The sequence below is a fragment of the Serinus canaria genome, chromosome 1A (genome assembly GCF_022539315.1).
Source record: "Serinus canaria isolate serCan28SL12 chromosome 1A, serCan2020, whole genome shotgun sequence".
Classification (NCBI taxonomy): domain Eukaryota; kingdom Metazoa; phylum Chordata; class Aves; order Passeriformes; family Fringillidae; genus Serinus; species Serinus canaria.
This window is the reverse complement of record NC_066314.1, coordinates 5475119-5500833: the sequence shown is the minus strand read 5'-3', so window position 1 is coordinate 5500833 and position 25715 is coordinate 5475119. Positions and strand designations below refer to the sequence as shown.

Here is a 25715-nt window from a genome sequence, read left to right as displayed (position 1 = left end):
CAGAAGCAAAGTTAATTTTGTGAAAGTGTGCTAGATTCCAAACCTATTACTATTAAGACTAACTTAAACCTCATCTACATTCTTCAGGGAACAGGAGAGGAGAATAAACAGAGGTGAAATTAAGCACAAATGTGAAGTGGTATTTTTTTTTTTTTTGACTGCAGTAATTTTGAGGAAAGAAACTTAGAGGCCTGTTTGCACTAATTCCTAATAGACTGATCCATTCTCCTGCAGCCTACCAGATGCCATTTTCTTTATGCACACTTCTTTTTTTTTCCTTTTCACCCTACAATGACCAGCAAATGCATTTGCTTTGGCAGAGGTTAAGCCTATATCTCCCAAATTATTATTTGAGTTGTAGGAGCTGTTCAGACCTTTCATGGGTCAGGGTCCCCAGAATTAGGTTTTGTGTAAACACAGTACAAGGAAATGGTCCTTTCTTTAAAGATCTTGCACAATCTCAGGTCTCAAATGAGTCTGAAATGAGAAACAAATCTACTGAATAAAAGGAAGAAATGCAGAACAGAATGTATAGCCTTCCTTTAAAGGAACAATTCTACTTTATATTTAGAAAAGGTATGATGAATTTGATGTTCTAAGACAGAAAGTCTTGGGAAAGGGGGGGAGTGATGAGACAAGACACATGATCTCTACAGTCCAGGGAAGATTTAATTCTGAAGATTTGTCTTGCACTGTCCTTGTGAGTCCTGAGCTCATTGGCTTTGAGACAGAGGGATGGAAAGGCTTTTCAGCACTGCACAGGAAATCACCAAACAATTTGGCAAGCAGGTGACTTGGCTGACACCAAGGTTCAAGTTTCTCATTCAAATCAGGCCAGCCCAGACAGTGGCCCACTTGGTAGCTTGCTAGCTCACCTAGATCCATCTTTCACCTGCTTCCACCCCTGAACAGAGGACTGTTCCTTGACAGAAAGCTGTGGGACTTTTACAAAACCAGCTGCATAACACAGACATTTTGCAATGAGAATATTTTCACTACAAGTTCCCAAACCACATATACCTTAAGTCTCCATCCTCACTTTCAGCATTTGACAAAGAGCTTCTGAGACAAGCCTGCATTTGGGATGCTCCTTTTGCTTTTCTTGAGACTTCTTCTTTCTAGTTGGCTCTAGGGCTCAGCCCAGACAAATGGGTCAAATGGGACCAGCCAATTAACACCACATTCTTCACCTAACTTGACTCCAATCAAGATGGATTACATAAAGACAAACCTGACACAAAAATCTGGTTTCATTTCTGTGCAACACACGGGTGTCCCACCAGGCCCTTCAAAGGGAAAGACCTGAGTAAATATTTGACAAATCCCAAGATTTATCAGCCCCACTCCAGCATTTTGATCAATGGCTGTCTCTAGGATAAGAAAAAGTGGGACCTGAAGGGATAAATGCCCTTCATGTGTCAACCATGGAAGAATTGTCATCTTTTTATACTGCATTAATCCCACAAAAGAAGGTACTCACAAAGATACTTTTAGGGATAGGAATCCAGATCTGGGTTCCCTCTACAGACACCAGACCAAAATCTCCTCAGTGGAATGCAGAGCAACAACATTTGGCTCCAATAAGGCATTTCAGAACTGGAGCCTCTCATTCTCCAGTGATTATGGAGGATGCCAAGAAATGAAATCCTCCTTGCAAATACCTCCAAAGGCTCCAGACTTCATTGAAAGGACAGTTTTATATTAAGATGAGAGCACAGATTCAACTTTTCTGGGCTTCAATATCAAATTTTCTTTACCAAGACATTGACACACTTCATAAAACTGCTCAGGGCTCCTCAGAGAAAAAGCACTAAGTTAAAACTAAACCATCACTGCTTCCATAGAAAATGAATGTGAGATTTAACAATGTATTTCTGTGCTTGCAAAAATGGGTAGGAAGACTAAAATAATTGTCCTGATTTTCAGTGTCTAACTTTAGACACCCAAATTTGAAAATTTAGGTCATGTGACAGTCTATACTATTTAAATCTCATCCTCTGGATTCCTGCAACACGAAGCCACCTTTTACTGCTCCTGTGGTTGTGATTTTAAAATGAAAACTGTTCAGGGCAAGAAGTTTTTCCCTGCACTAAATGTTCTGAAAACTCCATCCACTTATTCATCTGCACTAGGAACGACAGCAGCTTCAAACTTGGTGCATTTTATTTTGGAGAATTAACCATTAAGAAAGGCCTCTGTGTGCCTGGAAATGCAGCACCTTTGCCAAGTTTATCAATAGACAGAGGCAAAATTGCTGTCAACCTGACCTGGACAATTGCAAAGGGTTCATTATTCATGCTCATTCAATTTCTGGCCGTTTTGCTGAGACAAGGATGATACTCAGTGCCAATTGAGATGGTGGTTTGGACATGGACACTTTCCCACTATAAACTGGACCACATCCACTGGCTTATTTCATGCACTGAACAGCTGTTGCAAGAAAAAAAAAATCCTGATCCAAGCCAGTGTCCCAGAGGTAAAGGATCCTGTAAAAAAAAAATGGCATTCAGATGTAATCATGAAATTATGTTTCAATTTAAATGGCCATTTGGGAATAGAGAAATACAAAGACTCCTTTTAACCCTTTGCTTTCTAGCTTTAAAAATAGCCAAGCTCATAGAATTTTGACCCTTAAAGCCCAAGAACTTGTTCTCTCAGGCAGTTTGCTACATGAAGTTTCAAAGGAGGGACAGACTCTCTTTCATGAGTGTGTAACTAAGACACAAAGGTCAGGAGGACAAACTATTAAAAACATCCCTTTTTGTTTGGAGGGTTTGAATGGTCCTCTTAAATTGCATTTATGGTGAATCACAATATTTTAAGGGTGTGCCACTACTATGAGAACATAATCCCAACTCTTTGGTATTGATTACATAATAAAGATATGTGACAGCTTCTTGCAAACATTTGCATTCATTATTTCCCACTATTATTCAGGTCAAGTATCTTTATCACTAAAGCTGTAGAATAAACCTTATTTATTTTGGTTCATCGGTTTGCTCCCTAGAGAGAAAACGGCACACACAATTAGAAATTTTAAAAAACCTATTTTGCTTGCATTTTCTATGCATATTTAAAGACCCTTCCAAGAATACAACAGTCGGAAAATGGGAGAAATTGCATTTCCTTTGAATCATTCATGTAGTTCTACGCCTTGAACAAAAACATTTTCTTCTTTAGCTGTTCTTATTTGTATAATAGACCACCTGTCATACTGCAACAGCATCACAGTAGCTTCCAGAAGTCCAGTAATGTCAGAAACATAGGAAAACAACAATCCTCAGCTTGCCTTTTTACCTTGATTTCAGAAAGCTGAGTACACATGGTAGTAGTGAAAAACACCTGAAGTGAATATTGTCATGTGTCACCTACATGTTCTATGAAAAATCCTTTCCTTAGGATTTTTCCCTCCTGAGAAGTTGAGAGGCCTCAAGAACAAAATGTAAACAATGATTATCTGCTGCTGTGGAATGCACCAGGTGGATCTGGGATTGGTCCCATGTGGTTGTTTCTAATTAATGGCCAATCACAGTCCACGTGTCCAGACTGTCTCGGTCAGAGACAAACCTTTGTTACTCATTCCTTTTCTATTCTTAGCTTAACCTTCTGATGAAATTCTTACTTCTATTCTTTTAGTATAGTTTTTAACATAATATATATCATAAAATAATAAATCAAGCCTATTGAACATGGATTCAACTTTCTCATCTCTTCCCTCATCCTAAGACCCCTGTGAACAATGCAACAGTCGTGCTGGAAATGCCTCCCCTGTTGTGTACATCCTTCTTACCACTCTGGTTTTCACACACTTGCCTGGTCACTCATGTACAGCTGCTGTGGCAACACCTGCTCTAAAGCAATACCCAGGGTTTTCTCTTTCTCTGTGAACTTTTAGGGCTAAAGAACTCTTGAGCAGCTGAATTGCAGAAGGACTTTGAAAGCATCTCAGTGATGTCCTTGCAGATGTCCTGGGACTCAGAAGCCATGAAGTGTCTTCTGAAGGCAGGATTGGGTCTCCCACATGGTTTCTGAGCTCCAAAAAGCACAACCTTTATCTAACTGCAGTCACATATGGTTGTAAGTGTCTGTACACCCATAAAGTCTGCTTTAATTACCCATGCAGCATATTGCACACTTATATTAATGATGCCTTTACATCTGTAATGCAAAAACAGGAGGCACAAAGAGGTTTAGAAATGCTGTAGGATTTCATATCACAGCACCAACCACAATGTGGTTTCTGAACAGATCTCTCCAGCCCCTCAAAAAAACCCACTCCATGGGGCTCCCTCTTAGTGGTATCCAAAACTCAACTGAAAGGCTCCTATTCCTCCTACATCCAAAGACCTGTATAGGACATAATTTTGAAATAGACAGGGAAGAAAACCCAAACTGAAAAGATGCTTTCTCCCCCAGGATCTGCCAGTTTGTTTATCTGCCTCTGCTTGAGCTTCTTGGCAAAATACAAGGCATATAATGCTGTCAAAAATCAAACCAAAATCCAAGTCCATTGAGATGGCAAAGGACCAAGAGGTTGGGAACCAGGCATCTCCTGGCCTCTGCCAGTGCCATCCAATGAGTCTGGATGCACATCCTGTCATTCAGGTGTGCTTTATATATAACTGTGCACATTCCTACAATGTTTTTGCTTGTTGTTTAGACTGTATGCTTGCTAAGACAGGAACTCGTGGGTCTTTGTAGTATGCTTAGATAGGGTGAAGAGGAAAATGAGCCCATAGGCATCCTGTGGCCATCAAAATGCAAAATATGAATAGTTTCCAATAATCCACTTTCTGGTGCTTGCCTTTACTTCACCAAGTAAAGACAAACATCAGAAAATTAGGAGAAAAAGAAAACTCCTGCTCTTGCCTGCTATAAAGCAACCACTGAAGACCAAATCAAGCACATAAGATCCTGGTTTTGCTCAGACAGGGTTAATTTTCCTCCTGGTAGCTGGTACAGTGCTGTGTTTTGGATTGAGGATGAGAATAATTTTGATAACTCCCTGCTGTTCCAGATGTGGCTGAGCAGAGTTTACACCAACTCACAAAGACTTTTCCGTTTCTCACACCTCCCCACCTGCAGTGTGGCTGGGGGGCACAGGGAGCTGGGAGGGGACACAGCAGGGACAGCCCACCCCAAGTGGCCATGGATGTTCCACATGGTATGGTGGTGTGCTCAGTGTATAAACTGGGGGCAAAGCTGGTTGGGGGCTGCTGTTCAGGAACTGGCTGGGCTTCAGTCAGGGGGTGGTGAGAAATTGCATTGTGCATCATTTGTTTTCTATATTCTTTTATTATTGTAATTCTTTTTGCCCTGTTAAACTACTTAAACCTATTACTTCCAGCTCCCCCATTCTGCTGGAAGCAGAGGGGGAATGAGCAAGTGGGTTAAGCCACATGCTCTAAGTTGTTCCTTCTTAGATTTGCAAACTGACAGGTATTATTATGCTTGGAGAGAGAAGAAAGAAGGAAGGGAACATGAAGAGAAGAGAAGAGAGAGAAGAGAGAGAAGAGAAGAGAAGAGAAGAGAAGAGAAGAGAAGAGACATATAAGAGAAGAGAGAACGAGAATAGAATGAGAGAGAAGAGCAAGAGAAGCAGAAGAGAAGAGCATCGATCGAAGATAAGATAACGAGTCAGAGAAGAGCAATAGACTAGAAGAGTCGCATCTACGCTGATGCGACGCTCCGAGGCGCATCGCTCTCAGCGCCTCGCCGATGCCTCTCCTCTCCTCTCCTCTCCTCTCTCTCCTCTCTGCCTCTCCTCCCGCCCTCTCCTCTCCTCTCGCTCATCTCCGCTCCTGCGCCTCTGCCGTCCTCTCCGCTCCTCCGCTCTCCGCATCCCGCGCCGTCTCCTCGCCTCGCTCTCCTCGCCTGCGCAGCTACATAGTAAGAGAAGAGAGCTAGCACACCCCTGAAATAAAAGACCCACAGGAACAGTTGCAATGCACCTGCTATTGGATGGAATATCTTCAGGTCTCATATGTAGTAAACTAAAAACGAATACATCTTCCACAAATGTAAACATTTTCTTCCAGGGCTGTACTTGTTTAACATCCACTGCTGAATATTAGTTACTCCCCACGTATTGCAATGACACAGTGCACTTAAGCAAACACCACTACTGCACAAGAGGGTCGCCTTTAATACAGGCAAATGAATTAAACTAGACATAAGCAGGTTATGAAATAATGAGAGAGTTGCCAAGAATCAAAGAAGAGATTGAATTTAACCATTATTAAAATGACAAAACTTGGGATCACCAACTGTAAACAATTTTCATCACCTAATTAAACAGCCCATTAGTGTTTTCAAAAGAGATGGCTGGCGGTGGCCACTCAGAAAAACTGTTGACTTTGCAATGGTTTGTGCTCTCAGTTATGGAGTTGATTTCAAACAAGCACCTCCCCTCTGCAATTCATTACAATCACATCAAATCCTCTGTGTAATGCTGCTCGTGCTGGAATCCAACCTGAGCCTGGAGTACCCAGCACTGGGGCTGTATCTGACTGTGCAACACCAACCACTCCAGGGATGCACAGAGCACAGGAGGAGGTGAGAGCACTGCCCATCACCTCAGCCACCCTGCTGGCTTAAGATTACTTAGTGTGTAAAATACTTCTAATTTTATATATACATATATATATATATATATATATATGTATATATATATATAAGAACCTGGGTTTAGGGGCAGGGAAGAAACTGCACATCTAATTTTGAATTCATTCTTACATTGAGTAAAACAATATGAAATGACCAAGCAGAATCTAAAGTGTGTGCTATGAAGTTACACTACCAATGAATAATGAAAATCCCTAGAGAAAAGTTAATTTCTATAAAAATTTTGAAGTATGCTGAGTCCCCACTGACAGGGAATATTGCAGTTGAGAAGAATGCTCCTGTCCAAAGTTTCTCAGAAGTCTCTAACCATCCACTGACATCAATTTAGAAACAATCACAGAAAGGTTTTGGTGTGAAAGGACCTTAAAGATCATCAAGTCCAACCTCACTGCCAAGGGGCAGGGACACTTTCTACTAGACCAGCTTGCTCAGAGCTCCAGCTACTTTGGCCCTAAAGATTTCTAGGGATGGGGCATCCACAGCTTCTCTGGGCAGCTCGTTCCAGTGCCTCAACACCCTCCCAGTGAAGAATTTCTTTCCAACATCTAACAGAAACCTGCAGTCTCTCAGTTTAAAGCCATTACCCTTTGTAGTCCCTTGTTCAAAGTTCTGCTCTTGTAGCCCCTTTTGGTACTGGAAGGTGCTGGAAGGCCTCCCAAAAGCCTTCCCTTCTCCACGCTGAACAACTTTCTCAACTTTTCTTCTAGTAAAGGGCTTAACCAAGTTTCCCTGAATATGTATGCAATCCCAGACTCCTGCTGAAGGGATTTGCCAAATGCTTCGGTGTGATCTGTGGCAAAAAACTCAAACACTGCAATTCCCTTCTGTGCCACCACCCATGCCAGGAAAGATGAGCACAGCAAGATCTGCCATGGCATAAACAAGGTATTGTAGAAGTTCCCTGGCTATCCATAGAGAACAAAAATTAAAGAGGGTAAAGATTTGCTGAACTGCTCCAAATTATTGCGAGCCATTGTTTAGAACAAGCTTTTTCCTGTCTTTATCTCTCTTAAATAGAACTGTATGTGAAAATATATTTGTTTATGCAAATTGGACATCCCTCTCCTATTTGAATTAGCACATAAGTACATTGTGTATCAGTGCAGACATTCTCGATGTATTTAATGTCAACACTACTAGCAATGATGGAGATTGGAAATACTGCTCTGCTTGTTGGCCATGGAATAAATTTGCCAAACAGAATCACTGTAGCTCTAGAGTTTAAATTAATGCAAGCAACACTGTTATCAGACGTCTTTAGCCTGCCACTCTTAGCTTCTAACAGAAACATTTAGGAATAGGAAGCATTACATCTGGCTACAGCTGCATATTACATGGTCCATTGAGACTTAGATGCTGATGGCTGAACTGAATAACAAACAGCTGGGTGTAAATGCAAAGATCAGGGAATCATAAGAAAATGCTTGTATGGTATCTTTGAAGCCTCAGACACAATGATACTGTATTAGTGCTATTAGCATCACAGAATGGAATAGCCTGAGGATCAGCATTCAGCTCCTCAGTGTGGGGAAACAGAAGCTTTAAGGCAGGTAGCAGCAGACTCCTTTCTGACTGCTGTAATATTTATATTCAAATGGTGTATTTTATTAAAAAGTTGGTTGTGAAACTAACATCAATCCTGCCTGCAGTGCCAGGCAAAAGTCAGCCTTCCTCAGGAGTTATGGGACATAATTCCTCTCCATCCTTGGGAAAGTCCTGAGAATCTTTTAAAATTGGGAAGCATATTTTCAGTGCCATTGGAAATGTACGATACAAATATCTGAAATGGGACAAGCTTGATTCAATGCAGGCATAAGCCAATTTACTGAAAATTATGTTGCACTCCCCCATAGGTCTAAGAATTGCTAAGAAGGAAAACCAAGTAGCAGAGTTTTGGTGTGGCCAAAGTGACGGGTCTTCCCAACTGTCCTCCAGGTGTTCCCAGAAGCACAAGCTGCTGTGTAATCCTTGCAATTCAGCAGCTTCCACTGGAAGAGGATTTTATTTTTGAGATAAAGGACAAATGAGTGTTATTCTATTAAATTTACTATACAGACTGCACGTTGTCAGGAGTGACACCTGAAGTGACTGTCTGGCCTACAAAGCAACAGTACAGAAAGCATCAAAAGACCTCTCGAAGGCAACTGAAGAACAAAGACAAAAGAATGTGAGTGGCAGAGTGTGGCAGAAGAGAAGACCTAAAAATTGTCACTAATTGGCATAAGGGAAGAAAAAATAGCTTGTAGGCCCTTTTATAAATAGACTGCTTGTTCAGTAAGTGAATGTGAGTAGTCTGGACTTGTAAAACCTAGAAACCTGTTTTCCTGCCTAATGGGACATCCTACAGCTCAAAGGGCACTTTGTTAACTCTTGTCCAACTCTACCAGAATTAGCAGGGAGGGCAATGCCTGGGGGATAAGTACCCAAGATGAGTGAATATAGGTGCATAATAAGAAAAAACGAAGAGCACCTCTCCTTGTAGTTCCTCTCATAGAACACGTCTCCCTGTACTGAAGGTCTTTAGTGAATGTTCCCATCTCAGGAATATGGCCACTCACATTTCTGAAGTAGTTTAAAGAGATCAAAGAGATGCCCACAAAGAATTTGTGAAAGCCCAAGGGACATAGTTTTGATTCCTCAGACAAGACTGAACACACTTGCAACAGCATTTTGGATTCCAATGGAGAAAAAAAAAATTCAGGAGGATGGTGGAGATGATTTGTTGAACAAATGTAATGCTGGGTGGTGTTGCAAGCAGAGAAAGAAAATACATTTCCATCCTGCCAGAGTTAAGATGGCAGACTGATGATAAAGAAGAAAGAGAGAAAAAATTATTCTTGAAAAGGAAATTGAAAATTATAGAAACACGTCATAGTTCTTGGGCCTCAGATGACAGAAAAGGTGTGAGGTGACATGGTGTAGAAGAACACCACACATAAGAAGCAGGCAGGTATACAGAACTTTGCATCTTGACAGAAATCCATAAAAATAATTAAAAAAGAAATAAAAATAACACCAATAGAAAATCATAAAAATAAAAGCCAAGTGAGTTATTCTCACTAATTGGAATACAGCACCCTTTGATCTGTCTGGGTCTTGATATTATTATGCAAGAAGAAATTCCCACCACAATGCCAAAGTGGATTTAACTTCAGCAAAGAAAGTTGCTTCAGCTTCTCGACTGGAAACAGCCTCTGCCAATGTTGAAGACAGCTCTGAGAATTCAGGAGCATTAAAGAGGCTAATGTACTTGAGCTTTGTTCTAATTACTTTTCTTAATAAGTTTTGCTGGACCACTAAGAATAGATGCTGTCCTGGGAACTCCAGCACTCAATCACTACAGTGTTCCTGGGCATAACTTGCAGCAATCAGGGAGCAGAACTTGGAGGCAGAATTACCAACTTGGGCAGCAACTGTGTAAAGTATGTGTCTCTAGCTGTCCTTATTGTCACTGACTGCAATATGATGTTTCCCAGAGCCCTTTCCACATAATGTTAGATGGTCATAAACAGATACCTAATAAGACTTACAGTGCTTCATCTAAATTATTTTTAGAATTGATTTTTAACAATAACTGTGAACCTAGGAAGGGCAACCAAATTATTACTTCCTCTAGAACAATAAAAAACAACCAGTTTGAAAGAAGTGAATACACACAAATTTTAGTCCAGAATATTTATGCTTCTGACAATAAATTCCTACCTTCCTGCATCTATTCTCATGGATTTACAGGCATTCAGGACCATCCCTTATTTATCTATTTATTAGCATTGATGTGATCATTCAACACCTTTATGTACACTCCTCAATGGAGTAAATAATAGAACCAATAACAGCATGTGCCTTTCTATTCAAAGGCATTTATCTCCCTGGCACTGGAGAAAACTCCACTTTCAGAGAACATTCAAATGCCCCCCCTTATTGGAGGGTAAACCCTACTCAGAAGTGAAGTTCATAAGAGAAAAATGCAGTGTTGTGAACACCCAGAAATGGGTGTTATGAACACAGGTGATTGATACACTGTGATTTCATTAATTTCTACTCTAAAGAGCATACTACAGGAGATCAGGATTAGCTGTGTCCACCTGGAAACTTTTATTTAAGTTTCCATTGCTTGTTTTACACAGAAAATCAAGGATATGTATTCTCCTTCTTTTGGTTCTTCAGCTACTAGAATAAAGATGGTAACACTGATGTAGGGAAGAGATATTTTATTGAGATGTGCAGTTTGAGCAGCAGCACTAAAACTCCTCAGTGTCCAGGAGAACATAATGAAAACATCATTTCCAGTACTGCTGTTTTCCTCCTGGAAAACATGGCTGCTCCAGAGCATGGTGTGGTAGGATGTTTCTATACCCATGTTATGATCTGTCTAATAAATCTTCTAATGTTGCCAGTTGTGAATTAAATCTCAAACACATTAAAATATTGTAAATAAGCAAACAGAGTAATTACTCCAACTTTATTTATACTGATCTGAATTACAAATTTTAGTTTGACTAGTTTCAATGGCAAGCTAGTAGATGTAACAGCACTAGCTTGATTATCAAAAGGCCTTAATTTTCAGTGAAAATGCTCTACTGCAGGCTACCAGTGCTGGTTTCCTGTATCTGAAAGCCACAGTGCTGGGCCTTATAGTTTGATTTTTAGAAGCCTTATAATGAGGGTGGAGAGGATATACATTCCATTCTTCAGCTGCATTTTTGTTCCACAAAGACTGCAATTTTCAGTCTCTTGAAAATGTAATTATAGATAATGTTTGCATCAGTGGCAAGAACACAATGAGCACATGGGGCATGAAAACTCCACTCAAATCACATCCTCTTAGGTTACGAAGCTTGTCTTTTGCCAAGAGTGGAGGCATTTCAACAAGCTAACGTTCAGTATGAAAAGGATTGTGGTTTATACTAACCCCTACATACATTCTGCTTTTACTTTTCCCATTATTCTACTCTTTGCACGAGGAACCTAAATAAACCAGAACAAAGAGTAATTGGAGCTACTTTGAAAATTTGAGATCTATATAAAAAAATTGAAACACAGTAGCTAAAAGTATAGAGGTGTAAACCTCAGTACACCTTGTTCAAATGATCATGCCTTTTGCAGTTGCAAAAGTAAATCTAGATCAGAACAAAAAGATAGGAAGTGAAAAAGTATCAAGGTTCCATGAAGGGAAGTCACTTGGAGACAAACCAACCAGCTTCAGTTTGGAAATGGGACTAAAGGCTGCTTCAAAGACAACATGATCAAGAATTTCAGAAAGAGAAATCAAGTGTTTGATTTGTTCAGAAGACCCAGAAGAGTAAACTATAAAATATATGTATCTGATATTAAAAAAAATAAATCTGTACCAGAGTTCTGCTTCATGTAAGTTAATTATATCGTAAGGAAAAATGATTGGTGCTTCTCTATTCAGCATCTACGTCGGTAGTGAACCAGAATCAGTCTGAGACACAAGTGATCTTGATTTTACTGTTGTACTACTATCAACATATCCATCCCTTGGAGTGCCTTGAGCTCCATGACTAAGAAAATAAACACACTTTCTAAACAAGGTTTTACCCACAGAAAGAAGAATCTACACAGTGTCCACAAGTCCCAGAGCAGTCCCAGGGCAGACCCAGAGCTTGATGCTACAGAATATTCCAACCAGCACAAGGGATGAGAGCAGAGGGCATTCAGCCAGCAGAGAACATCTTCTCTAAAGCCCACAATTCAACTGCAAGTGTTTGGATGCCATTAAACAGATCAAGATGACTTTTAGAAAATAATTATCAAAAATAAAAATAGGAGGATAAATTAAGACCTTTAAAGCCCTGAAGGCAAATCAGGATAACCCCACAATGCATTGTTATCACCCATAACCTTCTCTCCCTTTCCATAACTTTCTCTCCATTTCACAGAGCACTGTGAAGCTACGAGCCAGCACTTGTACTAATTGGGAGTCCCAGCATGCAGCTACCAAAATACTTGTCTTCCAGCAACCCCAGGGAAAAGCTCACAGTTGTGTTTCATAAGCAAAGAGGAGAATCAGACTTAAGCTCTTGTCACACTGAATATGTCCAATCAACATAAATTCTTTGTCTTTATTTGTTCGCGGCGCGTTTGGATCACAGATACAGAACGCTCTGAAATCAAAGGGAGCCTGCCCATCCACTCAACCAGCTTTGGATTCAGTCCTTAATTTATTTATAACAGCCAGTCTTTCTGGAACCTGAATATTGGAGCTGACTCTAAACTGCTCATTTTCATTGAGTTTTACCACCAGTTTCATGGTACAAAAAGTCAAGTGCTTTGAGAAAAGGTTGCAGTCTACTGAGGTCCTGTGTCTTCCTGCAGCATCATGTACCTTGGTGCTGTACACATTTACTGTAAAGGGGAATGCTGTTAATGATGAAAGTCTCACCTAACAAAGAAACTGGCTCACACACAAGGTCTGTCAAAGCTATAATTTGGGAGGATTGCTCAAAATGTAAATCCCACTGAGTCTAACCAGGTCTTCCTTCAGTGCTCGACATTCCTGGCTGAAACTCCCCAGCCTGTCACATGGAATTAACGGATGCCCTTGAGAAAGGCATGTTGTGTAGCTCCACAGTGATTTGCATTGGGTAAGTAGGGCAACTTGTGGTTGTGGGAAAAAGAAAACAATAAGATAGTATTGTATTTGGTTCACAACTTGTAGACAAGATTATTTTAAAAACAGAGCTGAGAGAACCTACAAAAACATCTACTACAAAAAAAAAAAAAAGAAAACAACAACAACAAAAAAAAAGACTAAGAAAAGCTACTATACTTTGTCAAGAAACAGATCCCCAGAAGACCTAGAAAATCACAGTCAGGGCTGATAATTCCAGTCTGCTGGGTCAAGGAACACAGACCAGAAAGGCTGGCCATGCTTTCAGGGACTTCTGAAATTTGAATCACTATCTGGATAGTAAGAATATAAAATCATTAAGCACTTCAGATCTAAATTCTAGGTGGTTCTCTTCCAAGTTCAATAAATTTCTCTTACTTATCAAAGAAGGAAGAAAACAAAGTAAATGTTTTGCAGGTATTTGTAGGAACTTCGTCTACCAGAGAATCAGGGAAGAAATCACAGTGGTGTTTTTGTGGATACGGAAAGGATGGTGAAAAGGGAGAGAAAAACAGGATGGTTCTTAATTCACAAGGTAGAAAAGAGCAGGGAAGGTTTGCTTGAAACATGGATGGATCAGAGCAGGCTGAGGGCTTCCAGCCCTTTAAAAAAAACATAAGCCGGGCAAATTACATATTTCAGGGACAGAGAAAAATATGGCATGAAGTGGTAAGTGACTGGAAAAGGAGTTTTAGCTATGTTGATGGATTTTTAAAGTGCTACATGCTATGCTTCTTCACTGATAAAAAAATCCAGCTAGATCTATAAGGAATTTCATTATTTACAGCATATTATAAAATTGAATAAAAAGGCTGTTTGCTGTTCTTGGCAATGTGATTATTTGCTGTTAAATATTTACACCTTTTTTTTTTCCCCAAAGAGTTTTGGGAAAGAAGAGGGAAGTTGATTTATTTTTAGGTTTCCATGAAGCCTTTCAGGTTCAAGTCCAGAAATTATCAGCAGCATTTTTGCATTTTCTGAGATCTGGGGCTCTGCTGAGCTTAAAAATAAAACCTTCATTCCTGTTAACACAAATGATGCTCCACTTTTTAAATATAACATTAATTTTAAATTATTACTTTCTCTGCTAAGTAATCCTGAATTTCCATCTTATATGAAAGCCTTGCCTAAATACATACCTTTTTCTGCTCCACAATATTAATTTTACCCAGAGGCCTGGCATCTCTTAACTCCAAATTCACCCTGGATATGTGGCTCCAAACCAAACAGGAAAATCAGAGGCCTGAGTGGCTGAAGTCAGCAGCAGTCCTCTCTGCTGCCTTTCCCCACTTGAGGAGAAATGGAGAGCCAAGGGGTGCTCAGAGACCTTCAAATCCTCTGAAGGCCAGCAAAGTAAAGTCTAAGCATCCCCTGGTGCAGAGGTGAGGACAGAGAGAGCAAAGAGGCACAGAATCAGCCAAATAGTCTCCAGCTCCTGCAGAGATTCCAGGTAGCAATATGGGCATCTGAGCAAGCTGAAAATTGCTCCTTTCTGAATTCCAGAGTGTATCTCTTGCTACAATTGGCCTGCTGTTCATCAGCCCAGACAAACAGGCAGCAATGAGGCTGCTGCAGGACCTCTTCCCAAATCCGATAATCTGTGCACGTGGGGGAAGAAGAAGTGACCTGAAGGAGCTTGTAACAATACTTTGAAAACACAGAAATCAGCCAGTGTTCTTGAAGACTCTTTGGGCCACATTAAGCTTTATAAGCTTGCTGGAAAACAGGTCTCACTCCTCTCTGAATGCTGGTTCCAAAGGAAGGGTTTGCATTGAAGAGTTGCTGCTGTCTTACTTTCCAATGACAATGAGAAAGAACTCTTTGTGTCAACATCTATATGGCCACATTGAAACAGTCACTGCAGGAAGAAAAAAGGCTCAAAAATACCCAGAATCACACCCTAAATCATTATGTTGTGCAATACATACTAAAGCATATACAAAGCTTCATCCTATTCCAGTGAAACACCCTAGGAACAGCAAAGACATGGAAATAGTAAGAAGATGAAACTGGAACCCTGAGCTTTTCCTATTCTACACAGCCTTGTCTTGAAGATAAATAAATTTGGTCTACCAAGTGAGATACTAGGCTGCACTAGGGGACAATGAAATCAAGCAAACCCAATTGTTTTAAAAATCTGTAATATAGTGCTGGACTTTCTTCAGCTATATCTGAGCACAGTTATGAAGCTGCTGCATTTACTCTCTTCTCCACAGACAACAAACCAACTACAAAGGGGAAGTTGTACTCTATCTTCTGCAGCCAAACAATAAAGATATCTGTGAAAGCTGAGAGCCCTCAGGCATTGAGATGAATCCTTCTCTCTGGCAAAGGGAAAAAGATTTGACAACAGGAGTAGAACCCCCCTGCCCCTACCTGAGATGTGTGAACATGCCTCAAAAGAATACCTGCCCAACTCAAACTGACTTATCTTCCACTTCATCATCAAGACAGGCACTCTGCTAGCAAGGTAGAACAGTGTCTGAAAAGTTATTTGCCTCATGTTTCCATGCTGAAGTTCACTCTGAGGCGAGCAATGAGAAAAAGGCTGCAAACCCCACGTGCACGACTGCAATTCATGGCTCAGAGCTGGGCAGCCTGGCACGGGATGCAAAGCCCAGCATTATGCATTCCTCATTCAAGCCAAACTCCTGGAAGCCCAGCGGAAGTTTGGCTTGAACAGGGACTGCAGACTAGAGCTGGTAATAAAACATCAGATAATAGTGCTTTACGTGTCCAGAGAGGTGCTCTTTTTCTAAGAATTGCTTCACTTGTCATTGATTTTTTCCACATCCTGCAAAATTAAATGCTAATTTTATTCCTTCCTCTTCCCCCTGGTCCCCTCCCACTCAATACTGATCTCCAGGATGAGCTGGCAACACTGAACCTGCCAGAAAAAGCCAGTGCTCACCTGGCAATCCTAAAAATTCAGTGCTTTGAGGAAGAAGTTGAATGATGTGGGTCAGATTAGGACAAGGGCAATGACTTCTGCATTTTTTTGCCTGGAGAGATCATTAGATTATCTGTGATTATTCCTTAATTCATCATTTCTGGCTTTGTGGTCAAATCTTTGAATATCTTCCCAATCAAGATATTTTCAGGAATCAATTTTAAAGACTAAATGCATACCTAAAGGAATAGTCACTGGGATTTCCTGAACTATTTTTTTGTATCTCTGTTGGTTTTTTTTTTTTTTTTTTTTTTTTTTTTTTTGTTTGTTTGCTTTGTTTTTGTTTTGGACAGCAGGGGTTTAATGTAGTTTGGATAGGGCCATTAGAATATGAGAAGCTGGTTTCTAAGCAATAAGATCTTGAAGAAAAAAATGAAACTAAATGAAGAAAAAAATTGAAAGTTCATTTACTGACTAATGAAATTATCAGCTTTTCTGTATGTTAATAAAGAGACATTTCAGATAAAATGAAAGAGTATTTTATTTCCCTGGAAGACACAACAAGGGCATCAAGTTTACTAAAACTCATGGTGAAATCCAGACAAACCACAGCCATTTAACTTGCAATTTCTAGAGCATTTGTATGAGAACAAGGTGTAGAACAGGGTTTTCTCCAAGCAATAGCCACTGGGCATGGAGTATGTTTGACAACATTTCAGACTCCTAATGCTTGTTCTACATTCCATCTGTGTTGAAATATATAAAAAAAATATATATAAAAGCATTTATTGATAAAGGGCAGAACCAGATGTCTCTCTCACTAGCAATGAATTGCAGACGAAGGCTGACAGAGCCAAGCAATTGAATGAGCCAGGGAAAAAAAAAAAAAAAGAGAAGAAGGGAATAGATCACTTGATTTTGTAGATTTTCAAATGCAGTTATCCTCTTCCAGAAGCTAATAATTTTCAACTACTGGGCCTGTTTCAGGCAAATGAAGTGCTCTTATCTCACACTAGGCCAGAAACCATCACTGGACCAAGTGCCCCTGGAGTCAACAACACAAGTGGTGGGTCAAGCCAGCTGTGGATGTTTGGGGTTTTTTTTGCATTTTTGAGCAAATCAGTGGTGCAAAGCTTTTGAGGAGCAAGAAATGGGAAGAGCACTTACATATTAAGCAAGAAGACATTGTCATGCCTTTGGAATAAGAGGATGATGGATTTTCATTATTTTTCAGGGTTATGAAACAAAAGATATCTCTTGTCAGCTGTGACTTGCAATCAGACTGGAGCTGCTTCAAAGCATATAGGAGGTAGGAAGGGAGTAGAAGGGAAAGCACAGTATAACCTGGGACTGAAAGGGTCATAGTTCTCCTGTCATGGAGATACCCAGCTCCACACACCAGCTGTGTCTGGACATTCCTTACAAGATCTCCACTGCTGTCTAGGAGTGAGTACATTTAAGTGGAAAGATACCGAAAAAGTTGTAAATTAATATGGCAATAAATTGCTACCTATGACTGCTGGGACAGTGTTAGGCATTTCTTCCAGGACTACATTTTCCTTGTCACACTAACCCACATGGACAAAAGAAAACAATAATAATAATAATGGAAAAAAAAAAAAGTCAGTAGATCACTAATGCCATTTTCCTGAAAGAGCAATAGCTACATCTCTGGAATAACCATGGCTGCAAACTCTAACACCCCAGGGTAAGATCCACACAACAATTCAAGAAATGAACGGGGATGTGAAAATCGTGAAGCAAAATTCTCAGGTTGCTGTTGCTGCTGTTTCCCTGGCAAACCTGAAGTGGCTCACTATGCATAGGCTGAGGGGAAATCAAGGACATAAATTCCCTTCATGCTCCTCTGCAGGGGATGAGTCCATCCCTGATGCAGTGGGGAGCAGGGCACAGCTGGGCATGGTGTCTCCTTCCAGGGTAACCTGGACACAGCTTTCTGCTTCCAGACTAAGCTGAGCAGAAGTGGGCAGGAGCAAACACCTTCCAGCCTAACCACAGGCATGGACTAAGTCTGCACAATACTAAGCCCTATGTCCTGCCCTCAGCTGTGACCACATGCTGCCCCTGATAGTAAGTGATGGGTAAAGTCCCAAAATATGGCCCAGGAGGCTGGTGCAGGATCTTTCTCACAGCTCTCACACCAACGCTTGCTTCAGAGCATCGCTTTTGAATTTGACTTTAAGTATTGCCACCATTTGGCAGGCAAGGGAGAAACCATCCCAGGGCAGAGAACACACTCAAGATGCTCAGCCTTCTTCAGCTGACTTGTAAGAGGCAAGAGAACGCAGCTGTTCTCATCCATAGAAACTATTTTTTTAAATTTGTGTAAATGGAAAGAAAAAAAAAATCACCAAACAGGCACTATTGGTACAGTAGGCAACTCCTTTGTGAATTGGCTCATTTAGGCATTCATTTAAACACAGTAATTAAGATTTAACACAAAACAGAAGCTGCTTTCAGATGTCATTTTGAAGGCCAGATGATCTCCTCTTTATTAATATTATAATTTTAAACTATTGTCAGCTGAATTTTCAAGAATCAAGCTGTGAGCAAAGAGAATACACTACTGAAGTGTGTCCTATTTACGTAACCCAGTCTCAATGAAAATGAGAGATTGATTATAAATCTGTGATACAGAGGATGGAGAACTGCACCACTAAATCTCAGGGTGCTTTATCTGGACATTAGGAGGGAATTTATACCTGCAGCATCTGCCATTCACCTTTTCTGTTTAACACCATATGGAAGAACACTACAGCATTTAAGGCAACATATTTCTGAAAACCTTTATGAGAAAGCCAGCAGCTTACAGCAAATGAAAAATGAAATCCTGAAGGGAACACAAGCCCTTCTCCTCCTTTCCACAGCCACAGAGAACGCAGGAACGCGTTGGAAAGCAATTAAAGTATGATGATTCTAAAGGGGAATAATTATTTCACAATTACTTGAGAACATTACATTTATTGCTCCAATTAGTTTTTATTTTCCAAATAGGCATGCTTGTTCCTGCATTTTTCTTGTACCTATGAAGGTTTTTCTTGTTCTCCCACTTTGCTAAGGAAAGCTCAGTCTTGCTTTCTACGTATATTCCCTATTTTGTGACTTTAGCCTCTGGTTCACCTTGCCCTGCCACCAGTTTGTTTTAATCAAAGAAATCATGTCAGGAGATGCAACATACTTTGCAACTATATGAATACACAAAAAATAATCCCCTATGGGAAAGACTGAGTGGAAACAAAGTAAAAAGAAAGAAAACCAAAACGTTGCCTCTCCACTTTAGAAGGAAAGAAGTTTTTATTTGCTTAGCCTATAAAACAATGATTTCTCTGTAGAATGTTGTCTTGCCCAAGTGTACTCTTTCTATTCCAGGTGCTTTTAAAAATGAAAAGATTTTGTACACCTTTCCCCTGTATCAGTTTGGTCAAACATTTTTATATCAATCCATGAATTAATCATGAAATTTGAATAGTCCAAATGCTCATAAGATATCAAACACCCTAAAATGCCAATGAAATATTTAGAGTTATCAAACTTGTTAGAGCAATCATAACTGATGATTAATTTGGATGATGAATACGTGTGGGGGAGGCTTAAAACTTGTGAGATCGTATCATAGGAAGTGAAAGATATATTTAAAAATTGATGTGCTGAGAGTTATCGTAGGTGAAATTCTGAATGAGATTCTAGAAAAGATGATGGGGAGAAGGACACCATGAAATTGTAATTACTTAATAGGCATCCAAAGATTTATTTTCTTTTCTGAAGCTCCTTGGCACCAGTCAAAATTTTTCTTCTTTTTTTGCTTTGCTTTTCCTCAGTAGTGGCCCAAGGAATCTGTCACACAAGTAATTAAGTAAAAGTCATATTACTTAAAATAAAGCTATTACTGAATCAAAGATAGAAAAAAGTGCCAGTGTAAAGATGAGACTGTGGTCTTAAAAATACCTGTCTATTTTCAGTTAGGAAATCATTAATTGATATTCTAGATATAAAAAAGACCAGAGAGTGGAAAAAAAGGAATTTGACAGGATGTTGAGTTTCCCTCCTGTTGAGTTTAAAAACATAAATTTGTTATCTCCAGTTTTTTGCTAAAAAAAAAAAAAAAAGTCCTGTATTGCAGGCTTACTGCAGAAAATGAAGTTCGGGATTTTAAAATGCAAGCATGTCCTGGGAATGATGACATTTCTTATTTACTAAAGAGCAAGTACAAACAAAAAGTATCAAAAATTGATCTTCACTGGCTTTTTAATCAGCATATTGCACATATATCGGATTTTGACTCATTTTCGATTAGAAGAGAAAGAAATTCAAAGGCTTCATATTTTTTCACATTATTGCCCTGTAACCTGTGCAGTTGCATGCACACTGTTAAAGAATAATGTATTTTATTGGCATTATGTCCAGCTACCAAAAATTAAAGTAAAATTTGAGTTTGTTTCAGTAGTAACAAACACTGATACTCATTTACATGAAAGGTAATCCCAGGCACTGAAATGTGGAACATGGAATGGAAAAATCTTCTGTGGTATTGCGGAAATCAACATGGGGGGGGGTTACAAGGATGAGTATTTAATCCTCAAAGCAGCCACTTCACAATCATCCAGTTGGCATGTACATGTGAGCCAGTGAAATCAGCAAATTACACTGAACTCAGATTTTATAACCTCACTTAGTAACCATTAACCCTCTCCTGCCTTGTCCAGATACACACACACATTTCATTTGTGTGCTTCACCTACGTGTGTCTGAGTATTTTCCTCGGACCTGCCTCTTCCCCACAGTGCACAACAGCGGTCAAATAATTCCTGATCCTTCCCAGAGCACTCACCAAGCAGGGCTCTTTGCAGGCATTCACCATGGTTAGAGCATCCACCTTGCCATCTGTCCTCAAAACAGAAGTTCATGCATTTTTATGCTTCATATCCTAGAGTATCTATTTTCCAATGACATGTCATTAATTAATTTTTACTAGTAAATTGCCATTCAGTCACTAACCAGGTACACTGATGCCAGGCATGCAGTTTAATTATACACAGTCATGCTCAATGTATCTGATGTTCTATTTTATTTCTGTTTAGCTATATAGTAAAGCAGCGAAATTTGAAAGCAAGCAGCATTTAAGAGTCATCAACATTCTCACAAAGGTAAAAGCATTTTAACTTTGCAATTATCAGGCCGGCAGTTGACTTTCACACTAGGTATGCACTGAAAAGTTATTCCTTGAAAAATCCCCTTTTTCTCTCTCACTGAAATAATGGATGATTTTGAGAATAAATCCCTTTACAAATATTTTTGAAATGTGCAAAGAAGAACTGCAAGTGATATTGTATGCTACCAATTTCCCAAAACATCCGATATGCCACCGGCGTATTAGAAAAAAATCTAGTTTTGCCAATTTGTGCTGCAAAAGTGAAATGTTATACCTATATTTTGCTAATTGCCTTGCTCTAAAATAAGAAATTCCTTTCTGCTAAAGAGTGAACTGAGCTGCACGGAATGGCTGGAGCAGATGGCGAGGTTAAAAGTTTTGTGCAGCGTGGTAACTCGGAGCGTGCTCTCGGATGCTCCGCGCCGCCCCGCTAACGCTGCTGGCGGCTCGCCGCTCGCCTGGGGGGGCAGCTAAAGGGGAAGGTGCTCGTGTGCCCCTGACCCCTGATGCGTAATCAAACTTCATCCTCGTCAGCACTGATTAGTCCAGAGAGTTGGGGACTTGCAAATAAATATATGTCACCATTTGGCTAAGAAGGACGAGATAAAGATGGTTTTAAACAGCGAATGACAGAGTATTAGAAAGGCAGTGCAGCAAAGCTCTCACACACAGCATTTAGCTTCAAGACTATTTTTGTTAGGAATAGAAGCTCTCTGAGTTCATGGCAATTTAGCCTCAATATTAATTTGCATGCATGACACAGGATCCCTTGAAATCATACCATCTCCACAATTAGATCAGCAGCAAAGCAAGGTTAGGTTAATACAAGGAAGCACATCACATCACGACCACTGATGATACAGGAGGTAAAGTTTTTTTCCTTCAAGAGATTACTCAGTCACCCCTCCCCCCCAAAAATGCCAACCCTACAAGGATGTGTGCATTTAACAACTCCATTATCAAACTTCTGTATTTTAAGATCCACTTAGGAGCTGACATTTCTCTGGACTAATTTTTGTATCTTTGGACACACATTAGGCTCTGCGTCTAATGAACACTGACTGTGTTTCAAGCTGTGTTAAGATATATTGTGGATGCTTGACAGAGAAAAGGAGTATGAAGAGAGCAATGCAGAAGAAAGAGCTTGACGTGGTACTCCCCCACCTCGAGGGGCAAATTGGAGATAAAGTTATATAAGCTTAAGTGACAACAGGGCATCATCAGCCACAGTTAACAGTGCCTTTGAGCTTGGAGATGTTTGTTAGTAGGATCTTTTCTGACTGCCCGGAAGGACAGCAGGTAAAAAGTCTAATCAAAGCTGAGATGATGAAAACAAGGGGAAGTTTGGCTGTGGCAGGTCCCTACAGAAGGCTGCAGAGCAAGAGATACCGATGTTCAGCTGCTACTTTGTACCCTAATGGGCAAACCTCTGCAACTTCTCTGCAAAACGGGAGAAATCGACAACGCTTGTACCAAAACTGACTAATGCCAATAAAATCTGGGATTTTACAATGGGACGAGCAAATCACAGCACAGAACACTTTTGAATCTAAGATCACAAATTTAAGACAAGAGGCAGCATTTACACACTTCGCTGTCCTTCAAGGACTGTAAAAATAGTGTAAGTCACCAAGTAGCTTCCCCCCTGACTCTTGCCCCTCTCCCACACACTCACTAAACCTCAGCTGTCTGAACAACTGGCCACTTCTGAATGATTCCATGCAGAACACTGCTGGTGCAAGGGAAAAGCATTCCACCTCAGAGAAAGTTCGGTTACCAGTAAAAAAGGCAATAAAAGTCTGAATAGCCTTAGATGGGGGCACAGTATGCAACCTGGTTTGTGCAAATTTCAGGTGACACTCTCTGCTGCACATACGGGTTTATTTACACTTGTAACTTAAGTGCTTCCTCAACCAGAACAGCTTCAGAGCAGAGTCAATGCCAAAGCCTCTCGCTTCATTCTAATGTAACTCAGACCACGTTTGTCATCCCGATGAAGAAGAAAAAGCAACAAAATAAAAGATATTTTGGATACTGTAAAACAACGCAGCACAGTCCTCACACTTCGTATCTTTCAGCAGATGTCTATTTCATCATTTCTAGCTTTTACTTTTTCATACAAGGCTTAGGTTACCTGAAAATACCTGCCAATTGGCAATGCCCAAGAGGATGATAATAGAAACTTTCAGACCGAGATTAACAGAGCAGAGCCGGGCTAGGGGAATACTTCTCCTTGTGAAATTCCAGCATTCAGCTCCTTCCAATACATCTCATCCCCACTTCAACTGCATGTAAAACAACCATCCTCACCCTAATTAACACTCGCCGTACCAGGCAGCTGTCGGGGACGGTATGGGGGGGGAGGGGGACACCCCCAAAAAGCCCCCAAATCCTTGCGTTCTGCCTGGTACTCCCAGTAGATGCTTAGTATTTCATCTGAATTTGAAAACTGATGAAAATTTCCGGGGGGGGGGGGGGGGGGCTTGGGGGGGGGGTGGGCATTTTTATTCTGCCGTGAAGGGGTGATAAGACACGGGTGGGTCCGGGCTGGCTGCAGGGGACAGGTGCCTGTGGAGGGCTCCGCTGGGCACGGAGCGGAGAGCGCTCAGCTACGCGCGACCGACGCGCGTTTCTCCACGTTGCATCATCATCAGCGGCAGCCGATAACCCCCCGCGCTCGCCCCGCGCCCGCCGGCACCGACCTGCGGGACGCTGAGCACCCCGGGAGGGGGCACGACACGGAGACCACCAAGTGACTCGGGAAGGGGAGGGCTGGCTGGGGGTACGAGCCCCCCTTTCCCTCCCGCGGAAGGGCGGGCGGTGCGGGAGGGATCCGGCCGGAGCCCGCGCCCCGCGGCGGGGGCTCTGTGCCGGGCGGTACCCGGAGCTGGGGCGGGGGGACCCGGCGGCAGCCCCGCCGCCACTTACATTCTGTCAGAGACCAGCAAGCGGCCGTCGACCATCATCTCCGGAAGGAAATCCAGCTTGAACGAAGAAGTCATGCTGGGCTCCGGGGGCGCCGCGGCGGTCGGCGGGAGGATGCGGCGGGGCGCGGCGGATCCCACAACTGCGCCGGGCGGCGGAGCGGCAGGCACAGGTGCGGAGGCCTCCCCGCGGCAGCCGCCAGCCCCGGCAGTTGTCACATTTCTCTCCCCCTCTCGGTTTTTTCCGCCAATCCCCTCCGAAATCGACTGCTGAGGCAACTGTCGGTGGAGCGCCAGGTGCTGAGCGGGGAGGCGGAGCCATCTCCCCGCTGCGGCTCCCCGTTAACCCCTGCGCCCCCGCCGCCCCGGGAGAGGCCTATCGCCGCCGCCGGGCCGGGGGCTGCCCGCCCGGGGCTCCGCGGCTCCGCCCGGCCCGGCTCCGGGGGCGGCGGGACCCGCCCGGGGCTCCGCAGCGCTGCCCGGCCCCGCGGCCGTGCGGGGCGAGCCCAGCCCGGCGGGGCAGCGGCCCCGGGGCGGGCACTGCCCCCGCACTCGCCGGGGGCTCGCTTGGGCACGGCGCTCCCCGGTGCGGCCGGAGCCAGCCTGGGGGCACTGGGGGTGTTTGGTCAGGGTCTGGGTGCGGGCTCTCTCTCCACTCAAACTCCTGCCATTCAGACCTTGGCAGTGTTTTAAATGCTCAGAGTGATGTTACTGGCTGGCGAGAGACTGGTAGTAACTCTGTCCTCGCTGATCAGAAAGAGGGATTTAAATAACTAATGACGGCAAATCCTTCCTCTTGGCTGTAACCTCCCAAAAACCCTCTCCTAACCTCGCTGCTCTCAGAGTTGGCCGCACACGGAAGTGTCACCACCAAGACGCACACAAAATTCCACACATACAAATAGCTGGAGGCACCCCCCCTCCACTCCACCTCCCCCTGAAAATCTGTGTAAATTTTCCTTTCCATCTCCAAGACCTACTTGCTTCAATACAAAGCCGCTCCAGGCGAAAGAATATTAACATATTTACGAAGATTACTAGGTGATCTGAGCAGTCTAGACAGACAGAACGTTCCTCTCCATTGTGTGTGCTTCTCCATCTGAATCTCTCGCTAGGTTTTATAATTTGATTTGTTATGGGTAATCAACACTTGCAAAAAGTAGCAAATGCAAATTAAAACCTACTATGCTTAAACTTTTCAAAGAGCATTCTAATATAAAAACTGAATTGACCCATAAAAAATGTGTTATCAGTCAGGCCAAGTTTTATTTAAATTTTGACCATCGTTGATTTGATAGGAAAAAAAAATACAGAATGGGCAAGTTTTTAGAGTCCAGTTTATTGCACTAAGAGACTTTCCAATTTTAAATAGTTAAAAAGGAAGAAAACCCCCTCAGGCTGCTAAAATTTTTGCCTACTTTGCAAGACTAAAGAAAGAAAAGGTTCACTTGGCCCTTGGCATAATCCCCGTAG

The 25715-nt window shown here is 41.8% G+C and overlaps 1 protein-coding gene across 5 annotated transcripts in view; it reads right to left on the bottom strand.

Moving 5' to 3' along the window:
* Positions 1-25715, bottom strand: part of CELF2 (CUGBP Elav-like family member 2) — a 376846-nt gene that overhangs the window by 219357 nt on the left and 131774 nt on the right. For 2 of the 5 annotated variants that reach the window (XM_050984898.1, XM_050984906.1), the window contains exon 1: positions 24247-24327. The exons of the other annotated variants lie outside the window; for them this stretch is intronic. In XM_050984898.1, the coding sequence (XP_050840855.1) occupies positions 24247-24320 (74 nt within the window). In that variant the 5' untranslated portion in view covers positions 24321-24327. Of the gene's footprint in view, positions 1-24246; positions 24328-25715 lie in introns of those variants that run through there. 5 annotated transcript variants of the gene reach the window in all.